This window comes from Triturus cristatus, chromosome 3_2 (genome assembly GCF_964204655.1).
Source record: "Triturus cristatus chromosome 3_2, aTriCri1.1, whole genome shotgun sequence".
NCBI classification, from domain to species: Eukaryota; Metazoa; Chordata; class Amphibia; order Caudata; family Salamandridae; genus Triturus; species Triturus cristatus.
The window spans coordinates 742259270-742281412 of NC_140584.1; the positions used below are offsets into that span (position 1 = coordinate 742259270).

A 22143-nucleotide genomic window follows, 5' to 3' on the forward strand; every position below is an offset into this window, starting at 1 on the left:
TACACGTTGTATGGCTGTACTCCCCGTTTACCTAGTTGGGGGGGTTGGGACACTGGGAGGTCTGGATTGCTCTGTTCTCCCTGTATTTGTGTATGCCGGCCTCCATACTATGTATACTGTACTGACTACTGAAGCAGATTTTTTTTGTGTTTCTTCTTTTTTGGTTAATAAAAATATATATTTTTTTAATTAATGGAAAACATTTGTTCTGGTGTTCATTATGGACTGTGTACCATTATGTATAGGAAATAGTTTTGATCTGCAGAATTACAAAAAAATACTTTTTCATATACGGAAGGTTTATTCATAGTAAACACATTTTTAGAGAGACAGTAAAGAGAGTGAATCATGGTCCAAATGCCATTTCTTCATGTTTACTAGTCTGATTACTATTGTGCTAAATAATAAAGGACATTGAACAAACCAATACAGCAATGATCGTTGATTTTGTTTCTTTTACAGATGACACAGGTTGGTATTGTTGTTTGAAATTTGTTTTAAATTAACATGAATTGTGTGCAATGTACAGCTGATTTTACATCTGTGCATACACACTGAGAATATAAAAATTGACCAAGTAGCGGTTCCTCCTGACATTGTTCGATTTAACACATAATATATGGTTTTAACAAAAAAAACTATAAAACAATAATTATTAAATATGTTTCTTCAAGGAGCGGTGATGGAAAAATTTGAGCCGGTGTCCCTATGGTGATTGGAGATCTGTAGGTTTTAACCATTTCCAAAGGTCATAGCAAACCGCTATGTTACCAGATTCCTTAACACAACACCCAGGTATCTAAATCAGCTCACCTCAAGATGCTGCAATGCAAAAGATGAACCATCCTGCTTCAGGTTGTCAAAAATCTCCTCAATTGTATTGGCTGAAAAAAGGCTGCAGAAAAAAAACAAAGATGTGTATAAAAGAGAAGCTTTACAATCAACTCTGTTTGTGTAAGGACAAATTCATTGAAAATTGAAACATTTTACAAGATGCTATGTTAGTCCAAAGCTGTAAAACGCTACTTTGATATTGAAAATGAAATGAAAATGTCATGCTTAATGGAACTATTCTATTTCATCTCCAGAGAAGAAAACTGTAAACTCAACCACCGGCAAATCATAGGATGAATGTTCAGACACAGCAGCGGGCCCCTTGGAGCATGACTGCGTTGTCTGCGGCCATTGTAGACAGTATTTGGTATTAAGTGCTAGGTGGTCGCCCAGTGTGCCAGCTTAAACTGGGCACCAAATTTGAGAAAAAAAATACAAAGATTTAAAATGAAAGAGAAATCGAGTGCCTCTCACTGCAAGTTGAAGCCTAGGGCGTCAGTTACTGGCAGCTTATCTAGGATCACCCTTGAGCGTCCTATTTCCAAACAAATAATTAAGCCTAAAAGGCAATCATTTAGAAGTAGTGGTACGGTACTTAGCAGAATATGATTCGCACCGACAAAATTACCAGGAGACCAGAGTCTCACAGCCATTCAGAAGACTTTAAGCTGTTCATTGAAGCAACTGAAAGATTCCACTAGTTTAGAGTAATTCAGGCGATTTGAACAATTGGCTGAGTTACTTGCTTTCTGACCAGAGTCAGAACCCGAGTTTTCATCCATGTTTTCGGAGTTGTACTTGTATATCGTATTTATATAGCGCTTACTACCCCTGCAGCTGAGAGTTTATTAGTTAGTAGATTAGTAATAAGTGCTTTTATTCCTTCTTATTCTTTTCTGTTTTCTTCTATATATTCTGCTCTTCTTTTTTTCTTCTTTTTCTCTGCTAAAACTTTGTGTCTCACAACCTCCCTGGAGCTCATATTGTAAATATATGTAGAGTAAAACATAAATCTGCTGACTTGTACTATCCAAATCACGTTTGAATCACATCCTAGTCGCACTAATATAATTTCAATCGACTCATTTTTTGGAACCAGCACCTATTACTAAGCATTGGAGCTAGATTTGTAATAAATTTATAAAAAGTGAAATAAGTAAAATAAAAGTTGCACTGTATGCTATTTCTTCAGCAACAACTCTGAGTGCCAAAGTAAGAGCATTACACAGAATTCTAGGTCAGGATCGGAGGCTCAGATTATGCTTTACTCTTCCTTATGTTATTGCTCAGCAGCCTTAGGAGAACAAGTAACAACAAAAGACTACAAATCCCACGAGTCTTTGTAATGTTCACAAAACAACCACAGAGACAGTCCCATGTAAACAACATCAAAGGACAGCACTTCCTCTTTCTTCGCTGCTCAGCACCCAGATAAGAGCCTTTCTTTGATCTTGTTTATTCCTTTGGGGATCTGTAATACTTAAATTGTGTTTTTTGCTTGTTGTGTATTCCTGCTTTTGCCACACGGCGAGCGCCTTGTCAAATCAAAGTCAAAGATAGCTTTATTCGATTTCAATATATTAATCATAAAAGCACAAAAGAATTAAAAACATACAATAGAAAACAATTTCTAGAAATCGAAATACATTAAGATCTTTGTACATCATAGTCGGACTGTATGATTCAAAACAAAATTAAGAATTAAGCCATAGAAGATCTACAGCTAATTGCAAATTTTAAAAATTTGGATACAGCGTTTATAGTCATTTCATCTTCTAATAAAAGTAGCTTAAAGAAAGCAGGTCTACACTGGCTCAGGCCCCAGATCTTTAAAAGGGGTGTCAAGTGTCTCTTCCTCCCCCATGCAAAAAATTTGCAAAACAATACACAATGTATTGATGATTGAGTTGAGAGATCGTCACAGGGACATTTAATAAAATTTAACGACCAATCATTAATATCTGGGAAGGTTAGCAGCCTAAAAAAATGCGAGGTTCCTTGTGCTAACCGCTGTAGTCCAAGTACCTCTTTTATTAAAAACAATCCCTAAATATGAAAAAGTACTAGTTAATCCTATCTAATAGAAATCTTATTTTGTGATGAGCAGCACATGGTAAAAGTTTTCCCAATATAAATTTTTAGGCCCCTGGATCCCATAAATACTGAGAAACTAGTTATCGCCTTTTGGAGGCCTACTTGGGTTCTTGCCATAATAACTGCATCATCTGCGTACAGTAAAATGGACACCGCCGTGCCGTCAATTTGGGGATAATCTACTTCTAATTTTATTAGGAAATCTGCCACACCATTTATATATAGATTAAAAAGAAAAGGTGCCAGAATACAACCCTGTCGAACACCTTTTTTTATTGGAAATTTGTTTGTACATTCGCCTTTCTTTCCAAAACGAACCTTCGCCCCTGCCCCTCTATATAACTCTTTAATAAAATTAAGAATATTTAGGTCGATACCAAGCCCTATTAAAGTATCCCACAAGACCTCATGACTTAAACAATCAAAAGCCGAACTAAGATCTACAAATGTCATGAATAAATTACCCTTTTTTGCCACCGTATATTTACCGGTTATTATAGCCAGGTTAAGTCCTTGTTCAACAGTACCCAAACCTGACTTAAAACCGTACTGGAACTTAGATAGAACACCAGTGTCCTTAGCCCATGTTTGTAGTCTATTTAAAATAATACGGCCTGCGACTTTCATCAAGGAATCCAGTAACGAAATGGGCCTATAACATTTAGGGTCATTTCGATTTCCCTTTTTAAAAATAGGCACTACTATTGCTTCCTGCCACGTGGATGGAAATCCTTTGTTATTACAACTATTTAACACGTTTGTCAGGAGCGGGGCCCATAAGGAAATATTATCCTTATATATATCTATAGGAATCCCATCGGGTCCTGGGGCTTTATTATTTGAGCTTTCTTGTATGGCTAATTCCACCTCTGAAACGGAGAACAAAATCCCCAAGGGAAACAATACAGAAGGGATAGACGCACTCATAATTGACTGATTATGGCAAATTCTGTCTGAGCTAACCAAATCATCTTTCTTGTATAGCTCGGTAAAATAATTGACCCAAACTGGTTCTTCTATAGCAAGCTCTATCAGGTCAGTTTTCCTTTCAACGAAAAAGGGGGCATTTACTGCTCTCCAAAAGGCAGTGTTATCTCTCAAAGAGCATGCCTTTAATAAAGCAGCCCAACTCTAGTTTCCGTTTGTGTAGAGTGAATTTATAAGCTGCTCTAGCAGATCTAATCTCTTTCTGGTTGTTAGGTAATTTTTTTACGATCAGCTTTAAATTAGTGTGCGCTTTACTACACTCTGAATTAAACCAACCCTCTACCTGATATCTCTCCCCTTCCCGTAGAGTTCCTTTCAATTTATTGCCAATTTGTGTTGTAATCTTCTGAAAAGCACTAATGACCACGATTGGATCAGGGGTTTCCTCTAGGCAAGTCATAAAGTTGCTATATTGGTCCGCTAATAGGCTCTGCAAAAAATTTGTGGAGTCAACCTTACTCCATTTTATAGCGTAACCATTAATTTTCGACAGCGAGATGGCATGGCGATATACATTTTCTGCTACATTAGAGACTATTTTACTACTCACCCCAATATCAAAAGTTGAGCTGATCGGGAAATGATCACTCAATGCGATATCCTCTGTTTTAAATGCCAGAACATTATGATAATGGCTAGTGGTAATCAATGTATAGTCTATAACAGACCGCAGACCACGTCCATTAAAGGTGGGTTGGAAATCGACCTGGGGGCTACATAATTCATTGACATAACCCAAATTCCAGTCATTAATTAAACTGTTAAGCGAATTGCCCAGCGTAGAATGCTCAAAATGAGTACAGGAATCACCCATGAGGTTAACCATTCCACAAATACCCAAGTTACTGTGGGGGCAAATATGGCAATTAAAATCGCTTGTCAGTATAATACACCTATCAATGTCCTCGGGCCCTATCCCATATCGTAAAGAGTTATTTATTTAAATCTTCCAGAACTCTTTTTTGATCTTCCTTTGGTAGGTTGTTATACAAATTTACTAGGGTAATGTGTTGATTACCTCCTAATTTGAGAGACAGTACCTGATAAAATTCATGCCCCCCAGTAGTCTGGTGCTTAATGGTCAAATTGATAGTATTAGAAATATATGTGCAGAGCCCACCAGAGCACCTACCCCTCCTTGTCTGCAATGCAGTAGAAAAATACGTACGATACCCTGCAAGGTGTATTTCAACCTGTTCCCAGCACTCCTGGAAGCAAATAACGTCGTACTTGTCAATAAAAGTACGAAAGATGGGGTCCTTTATCTTGTTCGACAGGCCCGCTATATTCCAAGATAAGAGCGCCAGCTTCCCCCTTTGAGCATCTACTGGAGTCCCGAATCTAAGGAGATGCCAGTACAAATTCCTGTTTCAATTAATATGGGATTTTCTCCATAAACCCCCACTGCAATAGTTTGAGATAGTTATTTTTTTTTTTTTTTTTTTAAACCGTTTATTACAAAGTTCAAAGAATATACAAAGATGGGCCTACAACCTTCAGGCCGGACGCTAGCGAACAAGAGGAGCATATGATACACACAGTAGAACGCAGGCTGCGGCAAAGGGAAACGTACAGGAGTTAGCAGCGTTGATGGCCACACCATCCGGACCCCACATAACGGTTTCTTTTTAACATAAATAACAACAAAAAATCAAACCACAAGGCAACCCACAATCGAAAACAGCAGCACGTGCTCCCCTAGAAGGGGGACCCTACCAATCCATAGAAGTATCAAGGGGGGGAGAAGGTCAGGACAGGGACTGGGTGGACTCAGTGCCCGGTACCGGAGAGCTAAACCGGCTACGGGGACGGGGCAGGCGATGGATCGGGCAATAACGGCGGGGCACAGATTCCCCCGCGGTAGGCGTTCCAGGGGCCCCATACTTTCACCCATGTCCCAGGCTTACCTCTCGCTACATACACCACCTTTTCCCGAAACATGCACCAGTCCATATTTTCCTTCCAGGCCGAAACAGTCGGGGACCTCTGGGAACCCCACAGTTGAGCAATATCGCGCTTGGCCACCATATATCCCAGAGTCACCCACCAAGTCTGTGGCGCCGAGTAGTCGGTTGGTTCCCACACGTTCAACAGGCATCTCCTCGCTTCGGGCAGTAGCGACACACGCGTAACCACCCGCAGGACCTCATGCACACCACGCCAGAATCGCTCCACCTCTGGGCATTCCCACAAAATATGAAGAAAGGTCCCCAAAGAACCACACCCACGCTTACACAACCCGTCCACAGCATAGCCCATACGCAATAGCCTTGGCCCCGTTATGTAGACCCTGTGGAGTATCTTGAGCTGGACGAAGCGAAGGCGAGCCGGTATGGCCACCTCTTTCGGGGAGGCCACCGCAGAGACCCAGTCCTCGTCGTCTAGCTCCAATCCATCGGCAACCCAAGCCTCACGAAGAGTAGTCAGCAATCCCGAGCGGTCATTAATCAGTTTTTTATAGATTAATGAGATCGTGCTTTCCGGTACATGTCCATCCAGCACTCTATCCTCCAGAGGCGAGTACTCCGGGATGGAGGCGACGTCCGGGAAGGCGGAGCATAGTGCATGACGGATCTGCATATACCGAAAGTACTCCCTGTCCTGCAACTGGAATTCCGTCTGCAGCATCTCGAACGTTTTGAATCCCCCCCTCGTCCAGAGATCTCCCACCCTGCTGATGCCTATCATGTCCCACTTCTCGAAGCCCTTCGAGGTCCACAGGGAGCCCAACTGCTCAGATGCGTATAGTGGTGACGCCCGGGTCAAACGATCCTTCCACCCCATCGCTACATTAGCCGTGTGCCACACTCGTACCATGACACGCGTGGGGCCCGTCAGACGTGCGTCGAGCGAGCTGGAGTAGAGCGCTCGATTATAGTCACCACCCGGCAATAGCGTCCTATCCATTTCAAAGGCCGGGTTTAGGGCGGGCCCGTATAGGCCGTGATTAATCGCAGCCAGCTGGGAGGCCCAATAATACCGTTTAATATCCGGGAGGGCAATCCCCCGTCATACCACGGGAGCGTCAGCTTCGCCAGGGCGATACGCGGTCTCCCGTCCCAGAACAGGCGGCGTTGCAAACTCTCCACCTCGCGGAAGTAGCGCGCCGGGACGAGGTCCATTGTATTCTGCAGAGCGTACAGGAAACGCGGCAGCGACATCATCTTAAACAATGCCGCCCGGCCGAGCGGCGAGAGCGGCAAACGCCGCCAACGCGCGACATCCTCCTTCAGGCGCTGGAGGGGGGGAAATTCCGATCATACCGGGCCTCCGCGTCCAGGGTAATGAAGACACCCAGGTACCTAAATCCCTGCGGGGCGATCTGGATAGGACAGCCCCGCGGAAGGATAGGAGCCTCCCCAGAGAGAACATACACGCACGATTTAGCCCAGTTGATGACAAGGCCGGAGTTACGACCAAATGAATGCAATACATCAACCAGTACTATCAGTGATTTACGTGGGGAAGCCAGGTACAGGAGAACATCGTCAGCGTATAGAGATACGCGGTCCTCATACTCGGGGGTCCAGCGGAGACCACGAATAGAAGGTTCCCACCGCAGCCACTCCGCCAGGGGCTCCAAGGCAAGCGCAAAAAGGAGCGGCGATAACGGGCAGCCCTGCCGCGTGCCCCTGCCCAACTCAAAGGGAGCCGACACTCTACCGTTCACAACCACCTGCGCCAGTGGGCCAGAGTACAACAATTTAACCCAGCTGATAAACCCTGGGCCAAACCCAAATTTCGCGAGCGTCGCCCAAATATATGGCCATTCAAGTGTGTCAAACGCCATAGTGGCGCCAAGATGGCCGGCTCCCGTATGAACGGGACACGTGCGAGCACCCCATGTAAACGGCGCAGGTGAAGCGCTGTGTTGCGATGGGGAATAAAGCCGGACTGGTCCTGGTGGACCAAGTCACACACTACGCCGACCAGCCGATTGGCCAACACCTTGGCGAGAATTTTGGGCTCCGCATTCAATAACGAAATGGGTCGATAGGATGTGACCTGGACCCGGTCCCGTGGCCACGATGGTAGCCAGACGCTGGTCTAGCGGGAGGGAACCCACCGAGTGGGCCGCAAGGAACATAGCACGGAGATGCGGCGCCAGCGTACGCGGTCGCAGTTTATACAACTCGACGGGAAGACCATTAGGACCCATGGCCTTGCCGGAAGCCACCGAGCGTATGGCGAGGGCAATTTCTTCGGAGGTTGGAGCGGCGTCCAACGACACTCTGTCCTCCTCCGAAAGGGAAGGCAGCGCGATATCTCTGAGCAGGGCATGGGAATCCTCTTCAGAGCGGGAAGACACCGGGGAATACACCCCACGGAAATAGTCCGCGAAGCAGGAGACAATTTCCTCCGGTTCAGTAACACACACACCATTCGTTTTCTCAATCAACGGGACAACTCGACTCGCTCTCTCTTTTTTGTCCAGCCACGCAAGCAATTTACCAGCCTTATCACCCACATCATACAGTCTCCCCTGTTGCTCTCTACTGAGGCCCCTGGCCGCCTCCGTGACGAGGGCCTTATAGGCCGCTTGCTTGAGTTGGAGAACATGTAATTTGTCATCCGTCACCCCACATTCTAGATCACCCTCCAACTCGGTTATCTCAGCTTCAGCACGGGTCACCTCCTCCCGCTCGCGCCTCCGGGAGTGGGAAATAAGGGACAGGGCCTCTCCTCGGAGTACTGTCTTGAACGCCTCCCACAATGAGACCGCCGATGACACAGACCCCACATTCTCGTCAAAATAGCGCTTAAGGGATTTAATCAGCTCTGCGCGAATGGTAGGGTCACGCAGGTAACAGGGATGGATCGGGACCACCCTACCCTCTCCCCTCGGCAAAATATCAAAGTGCAACAAGAGCAGGGAGTGGTCCGAAATACCCCGTGCCAAATGGCGCACCTCTCCCACCCTCCCCACATAAGCCGCTGGGACCAGGACATAATCTAGCCGTGAGAGACTACCATGAGCCCCTGAATGGAAGGTGTACTGTAGCTGCGTGGGATTTTTTAAATGCCAACAATCCACCAGCCCCAGGGTATCCAAGAGGCCAGATAACCACGCTTGGGCCCGGGGGAGATCCCTAGGGGGGTGACGATCCACAGTTCCGGAAACCACAGCATTAAAATCCCCCCCCACCACTAGAATCCCCTCCGGAAGGCCAAGGAGGAGGCGCCCCAGGTCCGCAAAGGTGGTCGTCTGCAGCCCCGGCGGGACATATACTGACACAAAAACGACCACTCTGCCCTCCATTCTGCCCACCAAAACCGTGTAACGTCCCCTATCGTCATGGCGCACCTCATCTATCTCCAACGGGAGCGAGTTTTTAACCATAATGCCCACACCCCTTGAACCAGACGTGAAGCCCGAATGGGCCACAAGGCGGTAGCCCCGTCGATTCATAGCGCAAAAAGAGTTACCAATGAGGTGCGTCTCCTGCAGAAAAACTATATCGGGCGAAATTCGCTTCAAGAACTGCAGGACCACACCTCGTTTTATCCTGTCCCCCAGTCCATTAACATTCCAGGACAACAAACTCAGTCCCCTACCCCCCATCGTAAACAGAAGTCATCACTCGTCCCCCAGAGAGCACTGTAGAGATAACACAATGATACGTTTGCCTTGTGGTGTAAACGAACAACACCCCACCCCAACCCACCCTCTCCAACAAAACTCCCCCCTCCCTGCACCCCTGCATGAGCCCGGACAGCCCCCCCAACTTGCAGTGTGCCTGTCGCCCCTATAGAATGAAACTAGCTAGACCCCCTAGAGGAGGAAAGAGTGCCCCTTCTAGACCCCACACAACCTCCATGGGAGGGGAATGTACAAAGACAAACGCTTGATCGAAAGTAGCATCGTATTCGTCCAGAGTGAGGCCCAATATTGACCCCTCAGTCCCGATCCAGTGGGCCGTCTCCTCCCGCCGCCCCCCCCCGCCATCTCGATCACGATCCCCAGACAGAGTGTCCAGCCAGTCCCCGGCCGCTTCGGGACGATCAAAAAAGTGCGTGCGACCATCCACCTCCACTCGCAGCTTGGCCGGGAAGAGCATGGCGTATTTTAAGTTCAGGTCCCGAAGTCGGCGTTTGACGCCCAGGAAGCTCAGTCTCTGCTTCTGGATCGCTTGGGTGAAATCAGGGTAAAAGTTCACCTCCATATTTTCCAGCTTAACCGGCCCATGTAGTCTGGAGGCTTGCAGGATCGCGTCTCTGTCCCGAAAGTTAAAAATCCGGGCAATGAGAGGTCGCGGAGGGGCTCCGACCTTCGGCCTTCCCCCGGGAACTCTGTGGGCCCTCTCCACGGCAAAAAATTTACTCAGTCCCCGAGGCTGGAGATGGGTAGCGATCAGGTCCTCCACAAATAGATCCGCCGCCGCTTCCTCCCGTCCCTCGGGTACTCCGATGATGCGGATGTTATTCCTCCGGGCCCGACTCTCGGAATCCTCAAGGCGCCGATCCATAAGTGCACTCGCCTGACTAAGCCGGCGCACCTCCATTTGTAGTGCCGCCACCTCAGTCGTAAGGCCCGATGCGGTTTGGGCCAAAGAATCAACTCGGTCGTTGGTCTTGGAAAGATCGGCCCTCACCAGGCCAACATCCACAAGGACCGCGTCGATCTTCTGTGCCAGGGTGTCGAACCGCTGGCCCACCGAGGCCTTCATCTCGGAAATGGCGCCCATGACGTCGTGGAGAGTCAGATCCGTGGGCAAGTCCGGGGCATCAGAAGGGCCCTCAGGGGGGCTTGTGCGGTCCGCCGGGAGATCCCCTCTGGAGGGTATAGCGGTCCATGCTGTTGGCCTGATGGACGGTGCCACGCCGGGTCGACTTGGTCTTTGACCGATCTCCATCTTGTTTCGTGGCCATCGCCGCTGGTCCCACAATCGCACCAGCAACGCCGTAGAGGGCAGGCAATCAGGGCCACGAGCTCCGGGGGGGCCACCCCAGATCGGCGGGGTGGGTCACAGCCGGCAGGCAGGCAGGGTCCCCCAGCGAGGCCACACCAACACAAAAAGCTCCGCGATCTCACTTGCAGAGACGGTGCGAAAGCGAAAGCGAGTGCGGGGTACGCGACTCGCCAGGCCCGGCCCGCCGTTGTTGTTCACTTTGCCACTGGGTCACCCCCCAACGCAAATCCGGGGTCCGGCGAGAAGAAGGCCGCAAACTTCAATCGGCGCTCACTCCGGCACCCGAGGTCCGATTTGAGAACGGAAAACGGGTACCACCTCAGCTCAGGCTCACAAACACAGTCCCCTCAACCGAGACAGGATGAATTCAGGATAGACGTAGGAGGTTGCGGAGGTCCTCGGGAGCCTCGCACCTACGCGGCCATCTTGGTTGCGCGCTAGGCTCCTCCCTAGTTTGAGATAGTTGGCGAGCTGGTTCACTTTTGTTTTCAACACCAGTATTTATAGACACTGTAGGCTCTTGACTATCTGACCCCTTTGCCGGTATGCACAAAATGGAGGGTATCACTACTACATCATTATCCCGGCCCTCATATATAACCCTTGAGGTGCCGTACGCCAAATCATTCATTCTTCCATATGGCTTACTAGGGGTCCCACGACAATCATACTTAGCCCCACTGATCAGAGGGAGTCAATCGACCATCTCCAAGCAACTATACCTGTTGACAGTCGGTATTCCTCTCCAATTATCCCTAGGTATTACTTCCCTGGTCATTTGCCTTCCCTGTTCTCTCCAATCTACTCCTCTCTCTTGGGGAACTACTCTACCCCTACTCAAGTCATAAACTGGACCAAAAAGGCTCCTGGGAGGATAGAAGAAGGAGAGTCGCTTGGTTTCAATACCTTCATTTGTGCCCAGCGAATCCCATGAACAAATATGGTCGACCGTACACGGGTCCTCAAAATTGACCAGAACGCAGTCCCCCTGAATGGTTTTCCTTCCATACCCCACCCAGGGCACCCTGCGCACCATTAGAATCTTGCTCGTCCTATGGGGAGGTAGTGGTCGATTTATGTTGAGCCAATACTGTACCTTGTTTTTTAGTGACCAGCTAGGCTCCTCGATGCCATTGTTCAACTCTGGAACCCCAGTCAAAACCACCAAGAAAGGGGTTACTTCTGGGGGCAAGTTGATGGCTAATTTCCCCAGTGGAGGTCCCCAATTACGATCCCCAGTGAGGTCCAGGTCAGTATCCTTAAATATATTAACCTCCTGTCTAACGTTCACAATAGGGGTATTAGGATTATCTACTGTCTTTTCCTCTAAAACTATGGGGTCCATTATTTTTACATTATCAGCTGGGACAGGTGATTTTTTTTCTAATAAGCCTACTAATTTATTGTTTTTATAACTTAACTTCTTACTGCCGGCCTTTATAGCCCCTGGATTAATCGAAGTCTTAGAGATGGCAGTCAGCTCAATTAGCTGCTTTTCTATACACTTTAATCTGTTTTCTAGCGGGGAGAGGTATATTTTAAAGAGCTCCCTCATTTTTTCAAAGAGTTTATTGTCAGCCTCAACGTCCTTACTACTTTCAATCATGCTTAGTGAAACCTCTACACTCCCTGAGTCCAAGATCACATCATTCACTTCTAAGCGCCTAGAAGCACGACCATTCTTTGTTTGCTGTACTAATCCCTCCTCGTTACTTATGGATAGCTCACATATACCCTTATCCACAGACACAATGGTTTTCTGAGTTTTCTTTGCTTTCTTTTCTTTTCTTTAATTTTTTTGATGTTTTAGGCATAGCACCCTCTCTCGTTCCCCTCGTCTGCCTAATAGTTGAATCCTCTAACAAGGTATTTGATTCTAAAACCGAGGATCTCTCTAATTGTGAAACTGATATAGAATCTGATGCTGATAAGTCTACCATATTTGGTAAGCTATACGCATCTGCATGAACTAATATAGGGGTTACTACATTATTAGGCTGGTCTGGGGTTTTGGCTGTTGCAAAAAAGCCCAAAGAAGAACGTTTAGCCAATGCTAAATCTTGGGACACTCTCCGTTCCATAATCGCAATCCCTTGGTCGATAACAGAATTTGCCCGTACAATAAAATTATCTAGTGGGCCTATTATACTGGCTGCTTCCATAGTCGTTTTACTCCTGCTGCCTCGTGTGGTCGCCATGAATTAAAATAGCAAAGAAATGGTCAAACGCTAATAAAGTACAACGGAATGAAATATACAATATCCTACAATCGCAAAATTAAGGGGGAAGCGCCCGGCCCGGTCTTACTCGGTCTTTAACGGGCTTAAACGGGCCCGCCCTTGGCCCGGGCTTCGCCCGGCACTCGCCCGCGCGCGTCCCGCGTGGCGTCGAGGGTCTACACAAATATAGGTGGGGCAGGCCACAAAAAGGGGAGTGTCCGGGAAGAGGCCGCAGCTGAAGGTGGATAGCCGCTGCTGGTCCTCGCAGTCCCTCAATCCCAGGTACAAAGACTCACAGCTTCACTGGTAGAGTTCACGGCTACGAGCGGCTCCCGCGTAGCGGGGGCCGCGAGTTGTTTTTAAAGAGGCCGGGCAAAAGGGGAGTGTCCGGGAAGAGGCCGCAGCTGAAGGTGGGATAGCCGCTGCTGGTCCTCGCAGTCCCTCAATTCCCAGGTACAAAGACTCACAGCTTCACTGGTAGAGTTCACAGCTACGAGTGGCTCCCGCGTAGCGGGGGCCGCGAGTCGTTTTTAAAGAGGCAGGCCAAAAGGGGAGTGTCCGGGAAGAGGCCGCAGCTGAAGGTGGGATAGCCGCTGTTGGTCTTCGCAGTCCCTCAATCCCAGGTACAAAGACTCACAGCTTCACTGGTAGAGTTCACGGCTACGAGCGGCTCCCGCGTAGCGGGGGCCGCGAGTCGTTTTTAAAGAGGCCGGGCAAAAGGGGAGTGTCCGGGAAGAGGCCGCAGCTGAAGGTGGGCTAGCCGCTGCTGGTCCTCGCAGTCCCTCAATTCCCAGGTACAAAGACTCACAGCTTCACTGGTAGAGTTCACGGCTACGAGCGGCTCCCGCGTAGCGGGGGCCGCGAGTCATTTTTAAAGAAGCAGGCCAAAAGGGGAGTGTCCGGGAAGAGGCCGCAGCTGAAGGTGGGATAGCCGCTTCTGGTCCTCGCAGTCCCTCAATCCCAGGTACAAAGACTCACAGCTTCACTGGTAGAGTTCACAGCTACGAGCGGCTCCCGCGTAGCGGGGGGCGCGAGTCGTTTTTAAAGAGGCAGGCCAAAAGGGGAGTGTCCGGGAAGAGGCCGCAGCTGAAGGTGGGATAGCCGCTGCTGGTCCTCGCAGTCCCTCAATCCCAGGTACAAAGACTCACAGCTTCACTGGTAGAGTTCACGGCTACGAGCGGCTCCCGCGTAGCGGGGGCCGCAAGTCGTTTTTAAAGAGGCAGGCCAAAAGGGGAGTGTCCGGGAAGAGGCCGCAGCTGAAGGTGGGATAGCCGCTGCTGGTCCTCGCAGTCCCTCAATCCCAGGTACAAAGACTCACAGCTTCACTGGTAGAGTTCACGGCTACGAGCGCCTTGTCAACTGCTGCCGTCTGTCTCTGGAAGACTCCCAATGGCGGCTCGTGATGGCGCTGACGGGCGAGTCGGCCATTTCTTTGCATTGAGGGCTTCGATCATGTTCGGGTTTCTGTACAGATGCTTTGCGTCTCTCTTCTTTAGTGGATCGCTTTGATCGCACTTGGGTGTGACGGCGGCGCCGGTCTTGGGGCAGGGCTTCCCCAGCGGTCATCTCCCTTCTGGACGCGTCTCGGTGCACTGGCGACCTCGATAGAGGGCGCAGGGTGTGTGAGCTAATAGGTGGATGATGGAGGGGGACATTCCAGCCGCATTCTTGGTGTACCTCGGCTCCCTTCCGGATGAGTGTGTGACAGTTTCCTGACTGAGGAGAACTGTCAGATCCTCGCGTGCCTGATGGGAGACGGAGGTTTCCATTTCTCGCCTTGCATCCTTGATTTTAGTGGCTCCAGTACAGCGGTTCTCCTGCGGAGCGATAATTCACCATTTTAATTTTGGTATTCACAGACAATCCTTGGCTCATCCAATTACCTCCATAGAGCTGTATTGTTGATCTGTCTGAGATGCTTTGGGGGCGCGGCACCTGTGCTATCAAGTTGGGTAAGAGTTAATCTTGACCCTCTTTACTATGGTGTGTGAATTTAATTCATGGGAACCCGCGGAGGAGGAGCACTCTCTTCACCCCAATCGCATCCACTCTCTTCTGGTGGATGCGATTGGTGCATCTCTGGAGAGGGCAGTATCCTCGGCCCTAGAACCCTTGAGTCGCCACATTATTGAGCTCACGGTTCAACACAGGGTGGTCCCCTCTACTGAGGGAGACTGAAGGGAACCCATGGCTGGCGTGAAAGGGCCCTACAAGGGCAAAGGCAAGGCCAAGGCTCCGGAAAAGACTCTGAGGGTTGTTGCCTCTCCAGATGCCTTTGAGAGCCTGCGTCAGGCCTTTCTTATGAGACGTCTGGATTCTAACGAGGTGCTGGAGAATTCCCAGCCAGAGAGGACCCCCAATGGCGATTCCTGCCCTCAGAGAGGGGCAGATGACGGTACCGGGGAGGACACGGATGTCCTAGACGGGGACTTAGACAAAGAGCCTGGTACGAGCCGACCCTGGCAACCGGAAGGCGGCGCCAAAAAACCCCGGCTAGATGTACCTCAAACCCAGAGCTTGGCAGATATCTCGGGTATTCTGAACCCAGAGGACATATATCATCCCCGCTCTGCAGACTGGATACCGGTGCCCCTTGTGGCGTCATATGTGGCTAGCCGAATTCAGAAGCCGATGGACCAGGAGTTCCATGGCCGCCTGAGGGCAGAGTATCCCTGGCCATCCCTGACAAATAAAGTGGCTTGCAACCAAGAAATTGATGCCAGAATGGCCACCTTTATCAGCAAGTTTATCAAAGATCCTAAGAAGGGTATCAACCGTTCTTGGCGGTCCTGCCAAGATAAGGTCTTGGACATGCTGGGGCCACTTACTAAGATATTAGACATGGCAGAGGACGCCAAAGAGAAAGGCCATTTGATAAATCCCACGATCCTCTAAGGATGGGCACAGAGGGCCCTATGTTTCCTTGGCAATGCAAATTGTGCATTATCTACTGAACGTAGACGCTTGCTATAGATTAAGATTGAACCCAGACTTGGCGAGATGGCCCCTACAGAGGCCGGGCCCGTGGCAAAGGGAGGTCTCTTTGGAGATCCATTTATTAAAGAATTGTCTCGCTTTGTGAATACCTTCCCCTCCCTGGACAAGGAACAGCAATCAATAAAGAAAGTGTTAAGCCAGCACATTTTTGTGGGGGCCGGAAGAGGTAGGGGGCGCTCCTCCAGCTGTCCTTCCAACGTCAACCCCCACAAGTCCCAGACCAGGAGATCCATGCAGTGGCAGGACCAACAAAAGTTCGGAGGGTTTTACCCATAGAGAGGTCGGGGCAGAGGACGCAGGGGAAGAGGCAACCCCCGAGAAGCCAACAATGCACCTAGTGGACCCACCGGTAAGGACTACCCCTTTTTTCCTACCAGAGGTGGGGGGAGGATTGTAGTGGTTCTGACACAACTGGGCAGCAATGTGTCGGATGTCAGTGGCTCAAGAAATGCAACATAGCCACTAACCTCTGAAGATCGTCAGCGGGAACAATGGTCCGTAGAATGGCCTCTCTATTCCCCTAAGCGTAGTGACGAATAGCGCAATTCTAATGCGGCTCTGCAACACTACACCCTGGGGAAAGGGGGAGTGGAGAAAATAATAAATGCTGCTGCCCCACGATGTCCTACTTCTCCTGTTCACCCTCTAGCGTGTTGTGAGACATGTAGAGATCTGGCAAGCAGGACTGTATGCACACAGGAGAGAGTAATCAAGGGGTTAGGGAGAGACAGTGCAGTAGCATTTCCGATATACAACTGATACCCAAACACCTGTTATTAGACTTACTGAGGATATCAAGGCAGGGTCTGTAATGAGGATCTGAGGGCCAGTGCAACCTAAAAGACTAGTTCGGGTGGTTGCTACTCCTCAGCCTGGAATCAAAAGTACGGTGTTATGGCAGCAGAGATAAACCAACACAAGTACTAGCAGACAAATGACCCACAAGGAAAATCTGTACGTGAGAGCCCTCTTCGTAACAGGAAAGTCAGTGATTCCACCTAAATACCTGAAATGACCAATAGTCCTCAGTTATTGGAAAATCCGGAGCTCAGCTGATTCCACCAGGGAGTATTCCACAGAGCTACAGCAGTCCTGCGGGGAGCACCATCCGCTCTGCCTAACTCCGGAACGCCCTGCTTCCTGGGTCCGCAGTAAATGAAGTTCTCTGGAACTCTTCTCGGGTAAGTGCCCTCACATGGAATAGGAGCGAGAGGTAACTCTGACATGGAAACAGACCCACGCAACCTTGAGGATGAGGCGGGGCAAGGAGAACCAGATCCCAGGTCCCCTACGCGGAGCGCCAAAGGTGAGGGCGGCGTGGGGAAGCAGGAAACGTACCATAGAAGATAATACCGCTACGTTGCAGTCTGTAAGAAACAGCGGTTTCGTAACTGCAGCTTCTTCATTCTTCAAACAAAACGGGAGCAGCATAGAGATTCAAATCGGGCTTGAAGGCGATTGCAAAGCCCCGCGCCGTAACAGAGGCGGGGCTTTGTAGCCTCTGTACACGCCGTGAGGCGTGGATCCGTTTCCGGTTTTCCGGCCGTGGGGCGGCTGGGAGATGTAGTACCCAGCGCCTCGAGGGCATTTAGACGGATTCATGCTGCCTTGTTCACTGTCCCGTGGCTCTTGTATGGTAATCCTAACACGGGAATGCGTACATCACTTTCCGTGCCTTGTGACCTTGCTAGCGATCGCTACAGAACCCCCTCTTAATAGCCGCCTTCTCGGCAGTTGACCAGGTTTCCCGGGATTCTCTTCATGAAACTTGTTCAACAGGAGAGGGCAATGCAGGTTATCTGCCGGTTCCCAGGTTCGATCCTCTACTCCATAACCTTTCCAATCCACGAGGTACTGCAACCTACCCCTAACCACTCGAGAGTCTAGAAGTTTGTTAACCTCGTATTCTTCCTCCCCGTCTATCTCGATAGGACGGGGCTTGGAGGGTAATCTTGTAGATACTGGACAAGGTAGGAGTAGGGACACGTGAAAGACAGGGTGGATATGCCAGAAACTAGGTAGTGATAAACGCATAGCTACAGGATTGATGACTTTCTCAATGGTGTACGGTCCAATGTATTTGGGAGCCAACTTGCCCACCCCTCTAAGAAGTAGGTTTTTTTGTGGACATCCATACCTTATCCCCTACTTGATATGCTGGTTCTGGCGCCCTCTTTGTGTCTGCGTGTCTTTTTTGGTCGGTTTGTGCCAGGGCCAATTGGTGTTTAGCATCGAGGAGCACCGCTCTTAAGTGTGCATGGTGCTCCTGTATACTGGGGTGATTGGACACTACTGGCCAGTCGAAGGGGAGCATGTTTGGATGAGAACCGTACATACAATAAAAAGGGGAACAACCCAAGGTGGAGTGGTCAGCATTGTTGTATGCGAATTCTGCCATCCAAATCAAAGGAAACCAATCGGAAGTGTTGTGGATTGTGAAGCATCTGAGGTATTGTTCTAAAGTTTGGTTAAGACGCTCTGTCTTTCCGTCAGTCTGAGGGTGATAATGGAAGACAAACGGGCTTCTATATTGAGCGTGGAACACATGGCCTTCCAAAAACGTGAAGTGAACTGTGTTCCTCTGTCTGTTATAAGGGCCCTGGGGATTCCGTGAATTCTGATTACATGTTGCAAGAATAGAATGGTGAGTTCTGGCGAAGTGGGGAGATGTTTGAGCGGAATGAAATGTCCCATTTTTGTTAAATGGTCAACTATCACTAAAATGGTGGTCTAACCCTTGCATGGTGGCATTTCAACAATAAAATCCATAGATACCGTGTGCCCCGGAAAAGGAGGGATAGGAATAGGTTGTAGTAAGCCAGCTGGTTTGGTGTGTCTGGCCTTTCCTTGGGCACAAATAGCACAGTTCCTGATATAGTCTTGGGTGTCGTTCCGCAGGGTGGGCCACCAGAAGGATCTCTCCATAGAGGCGATGGTCTTCTTTTCTCCCAAGTGTCCCCCTAGTGGAGAGTCATGGGCCCAGGCCAAGACTTGTAGTTGTAGAGCTGTGACAGGCACGTATAAGGCGTGATCCTGGTACAGTAATTCTCCTGTCGAGCTCCGGTGTTCTGGGTTTATTTGAATCCAAGAGGGAATGTCCATAGTTTTGCAAGCAGTCTTTACGTCCTCGAGGAAGTCTTGTGAGAGGATGGTTGCGAGAGCTTGTGCTTGGAAGGCGGAGACAGGAATTTTGGTAGGTGGTTCCTCATTCCTCCTCTGGGGGATTTACGGACTCATTTCTCCGAGATAAGGCGTCGGCGTTACCATTTTGTGGTCCTGGTCTGTACTTGATGATAAAGTCGTAATCGGAGAAAAATAAAGACCAACGTAACTGACGAGGAGTTAAGGCCCTAGCGGTTTTGAGGAAGAAAAGATTTCTATGATCGGTGTAGATTTCTACAGTGTGATGCGCTCCTAGGAGATAATGACGCCATTCCTCACACGCACGTTTAATAGCCAACAATTCTTTATCTGTGATGGAATAGTTCACCTCACAGGGGGTGAGCTTTTTTGAAAAGAATGCAACTGGGTGCAGTTGGCCCGTGTTGGGGTGTCGTTGGGATAGAACCCCTCCCAGGGCATACTGCGAGGCATCTGTTTCTACCACGAACGGTAAGCACGGGTCTGGGTGGCGTAAGATGGGAGCCTGAGTGAAGAGTTCTTTCAGGGTTTCAAACGCGTGGTCGGCTTCGTTGGACCCTACAAACGGGTATTTTTCCTCAACAAACAGGAAATAGGGTGTATGATCTTTGAAAAGTCCTTGATAAAACGCCTGTAATAGTTGGCGAACCCTATAAAACTCTGTACTGATTTTACGTTAAGCGGAGCTTTCCATTGCGTGATAGCTGTCACCTTGGTCATGTCCATTTGGAAGCCTTCGGCAGTGATGACATAGCCCAAAAAGGCCACTTTTTCAACGTGAAACAGGCATTTCTCCAACTTGGCAAACAAGGAGTGTGTTCGTAACCGGTTCAGCACCGTCTTCACGTGTAGGATGTAATCCTGCAGGTCAGCAGAGTAAATAAGAATATAGTCGATATAGACAATACATATGGTGTCAAGTAGTCCTCTTAATACATCATCCATAAAATATTGGAATGCCGCAGGGGCGTTACATAAACCAAAAGGCATCACCTGGTATTCATATAACCCAAATTTTGTCCGGAACGCCGTTTTCCACTCGTCGCCCTCTTTGGCCCTTACTAGGTGGTAGGCGCCTCGGAGGTCCAACTTAGTAAAGATTCGGGCTCCTTTCAACTGGTCTAACAACACTGGTATTAAAGGCTACGGGTATCGATTTTTGACAGTTACCTTATTTATGGCTCTGTAGTCTATGCATGTTCTGAGCTCTGCACAGTCCTTCTTAGAAATAAAAAAAAAGAGGAGATGAGGCTGGGGAGGTAGAGTGTCGAATGAAACCGGAGGCAAGGTTCTCTTCGAGATAAGTCTTGAGATACTGTGTTTCGGGTTCCGTGAGGGCATACACCCGACTGCAAGGGATGTCGGCTCCTGGGATGAGATCAATTCGGCAATCGTAGGGTCGATGAGGTGGCAACCGGGTGGCCTTTTGTTTGTCGAAGATCTCCTGATAGTCTTTATACTCCTCGGGTAAGGATGTCGAGCAACAGAACTTCTTTTCTTCACATCCTGTGGCCAGTAGCTCAGCTTGGGAGTTGATGACATATTCCTGCACAGGGGGCCTTCTGTAACAATGTTCTTGACAAAAAGGGGAATTCAATGATACGGTGCGATCCGTCCATCGGATGACAGGGTCATGCAAGGTTAACCATGGCATTCCGGGAATTAAGCGGAAATGCGGGGCGTCTATCATGTCAAATTGGATAATTTCGTAATGATCTGCACCCACTCGTATTTCCAACGGCGTGGTGTGAAAACGAACAGGACCAGAAGTCAGCGCCTTGCGGTCCACTGCTTTCACAATTTCAGGGGTATCTTTCCGTTCACAAGTTACTCCTATGTTCTGTGCATATTGTTGATCGATGAAGTTCCCGGTGGCTCCAGAGTCGATTAAAGCAGAGACACAGAGGGACTTGGTGGTGGACACCCATAAGGTCACATTCACATTTATGTGAGCCACAGAGGGCTGAATGGTGTTGGCCAGCAGAGAAGGGATCTGGTGTGATCCATAACCCAAGGTGGAGATCCCGCCCATACTTGGGTGTTTTAGTTTTCCGTCCGCGAAATGGCGGGTGTCTGTGGTTTGGCCGCTGGTCCTCGCTCTGGTCCTCTTGTTCTGGCTCGGCAGTCCCTGATGAAATGTCCGCTTTTGCCGCAATAAAGACAGAGCTTTTGCTGGCGCCGTTTCTCCCTTTCTTCTAAGGTAAGGGGTCCTCTAATTCCACCGATCTGCATAGGCTCTACTCCGTTCGAATTCTTTACAGGTTCGTCCGGGGATGTACGGGACCGGGGGACAACGAAACGGGATTCCCCACGGCATCTATCTCCCTTTCTCTCTTGCATCCGATGGTCAAGTTGTACCGCTAGTTCTATCAATTCTTCACAAGTATTCGGCAGTCGTACCACTTGAGAGAGGACGTCTTTCAACTCACTGCATAGCCCTTGATAAAACAGAGTCGTCCGTTTTTCTTGTGGCCAATCAGTTTCTACAACGAGACGATTGAAGGTAGTAACGTACGTGAGCAGGTCTTGGGACCCTTGCCGAAGGGTAATTAGTTCTTTATCCAACGCCATCATATGCGTCTTCCGGTCAAAGAGCTTGCGCATTTTGATGGAGAAGTCTGAAAAGTGTGTAGAATGGGATCGTTCCGCTCCATTAAAGGAATGGTCCAGCTTGCAGCATTTCCCCCCATGTATGACATCATGAACGACGTCTTTGCTGCGTCGTCTTGAAAAATGACAGGCTTACACAAAAAATGGAGTCTGCTTTGATTGAGGAATATCTCGAACTTCTTTGGGTCCCCATAAAAACGTTCAGGAGGCGCTAAAGGGACGCCAGGGTTCTGTACAATGTGGACAGTGGGGGAGGTGCCTTGGGAAGGTGGTAGGGTTGCGGTGTCGGATAAGAAACTCATACCCTGTGACCCCGACAGATGGGGAAGGAGAGGGAAGAGTCCCTTCTT

General features: G+C 49.0%; 1 protein-coding gene across 1 annotated transcript in view; it reads right to left on the reverse strand.

Annotated features, from left to right (window-relative positions):
* The window catches only part of HIBCH (3-hydroxyisobutyryl-CoA hydrolase), a 951762-nt gene that overhangs the window by 230146 nt on the left and 699473 nt on the right, over positions 1-22143 (reverse strand). The window contains exon 11 of the mRNA XM_085648807.1: positions 814-895. Within this exon, the coding sequence (XP_085504933.1) occupies positions 814-895 (82 nt within the window). The remainder of the gene's footprint in view (positions 1-813; positions 896-22143) is intronic.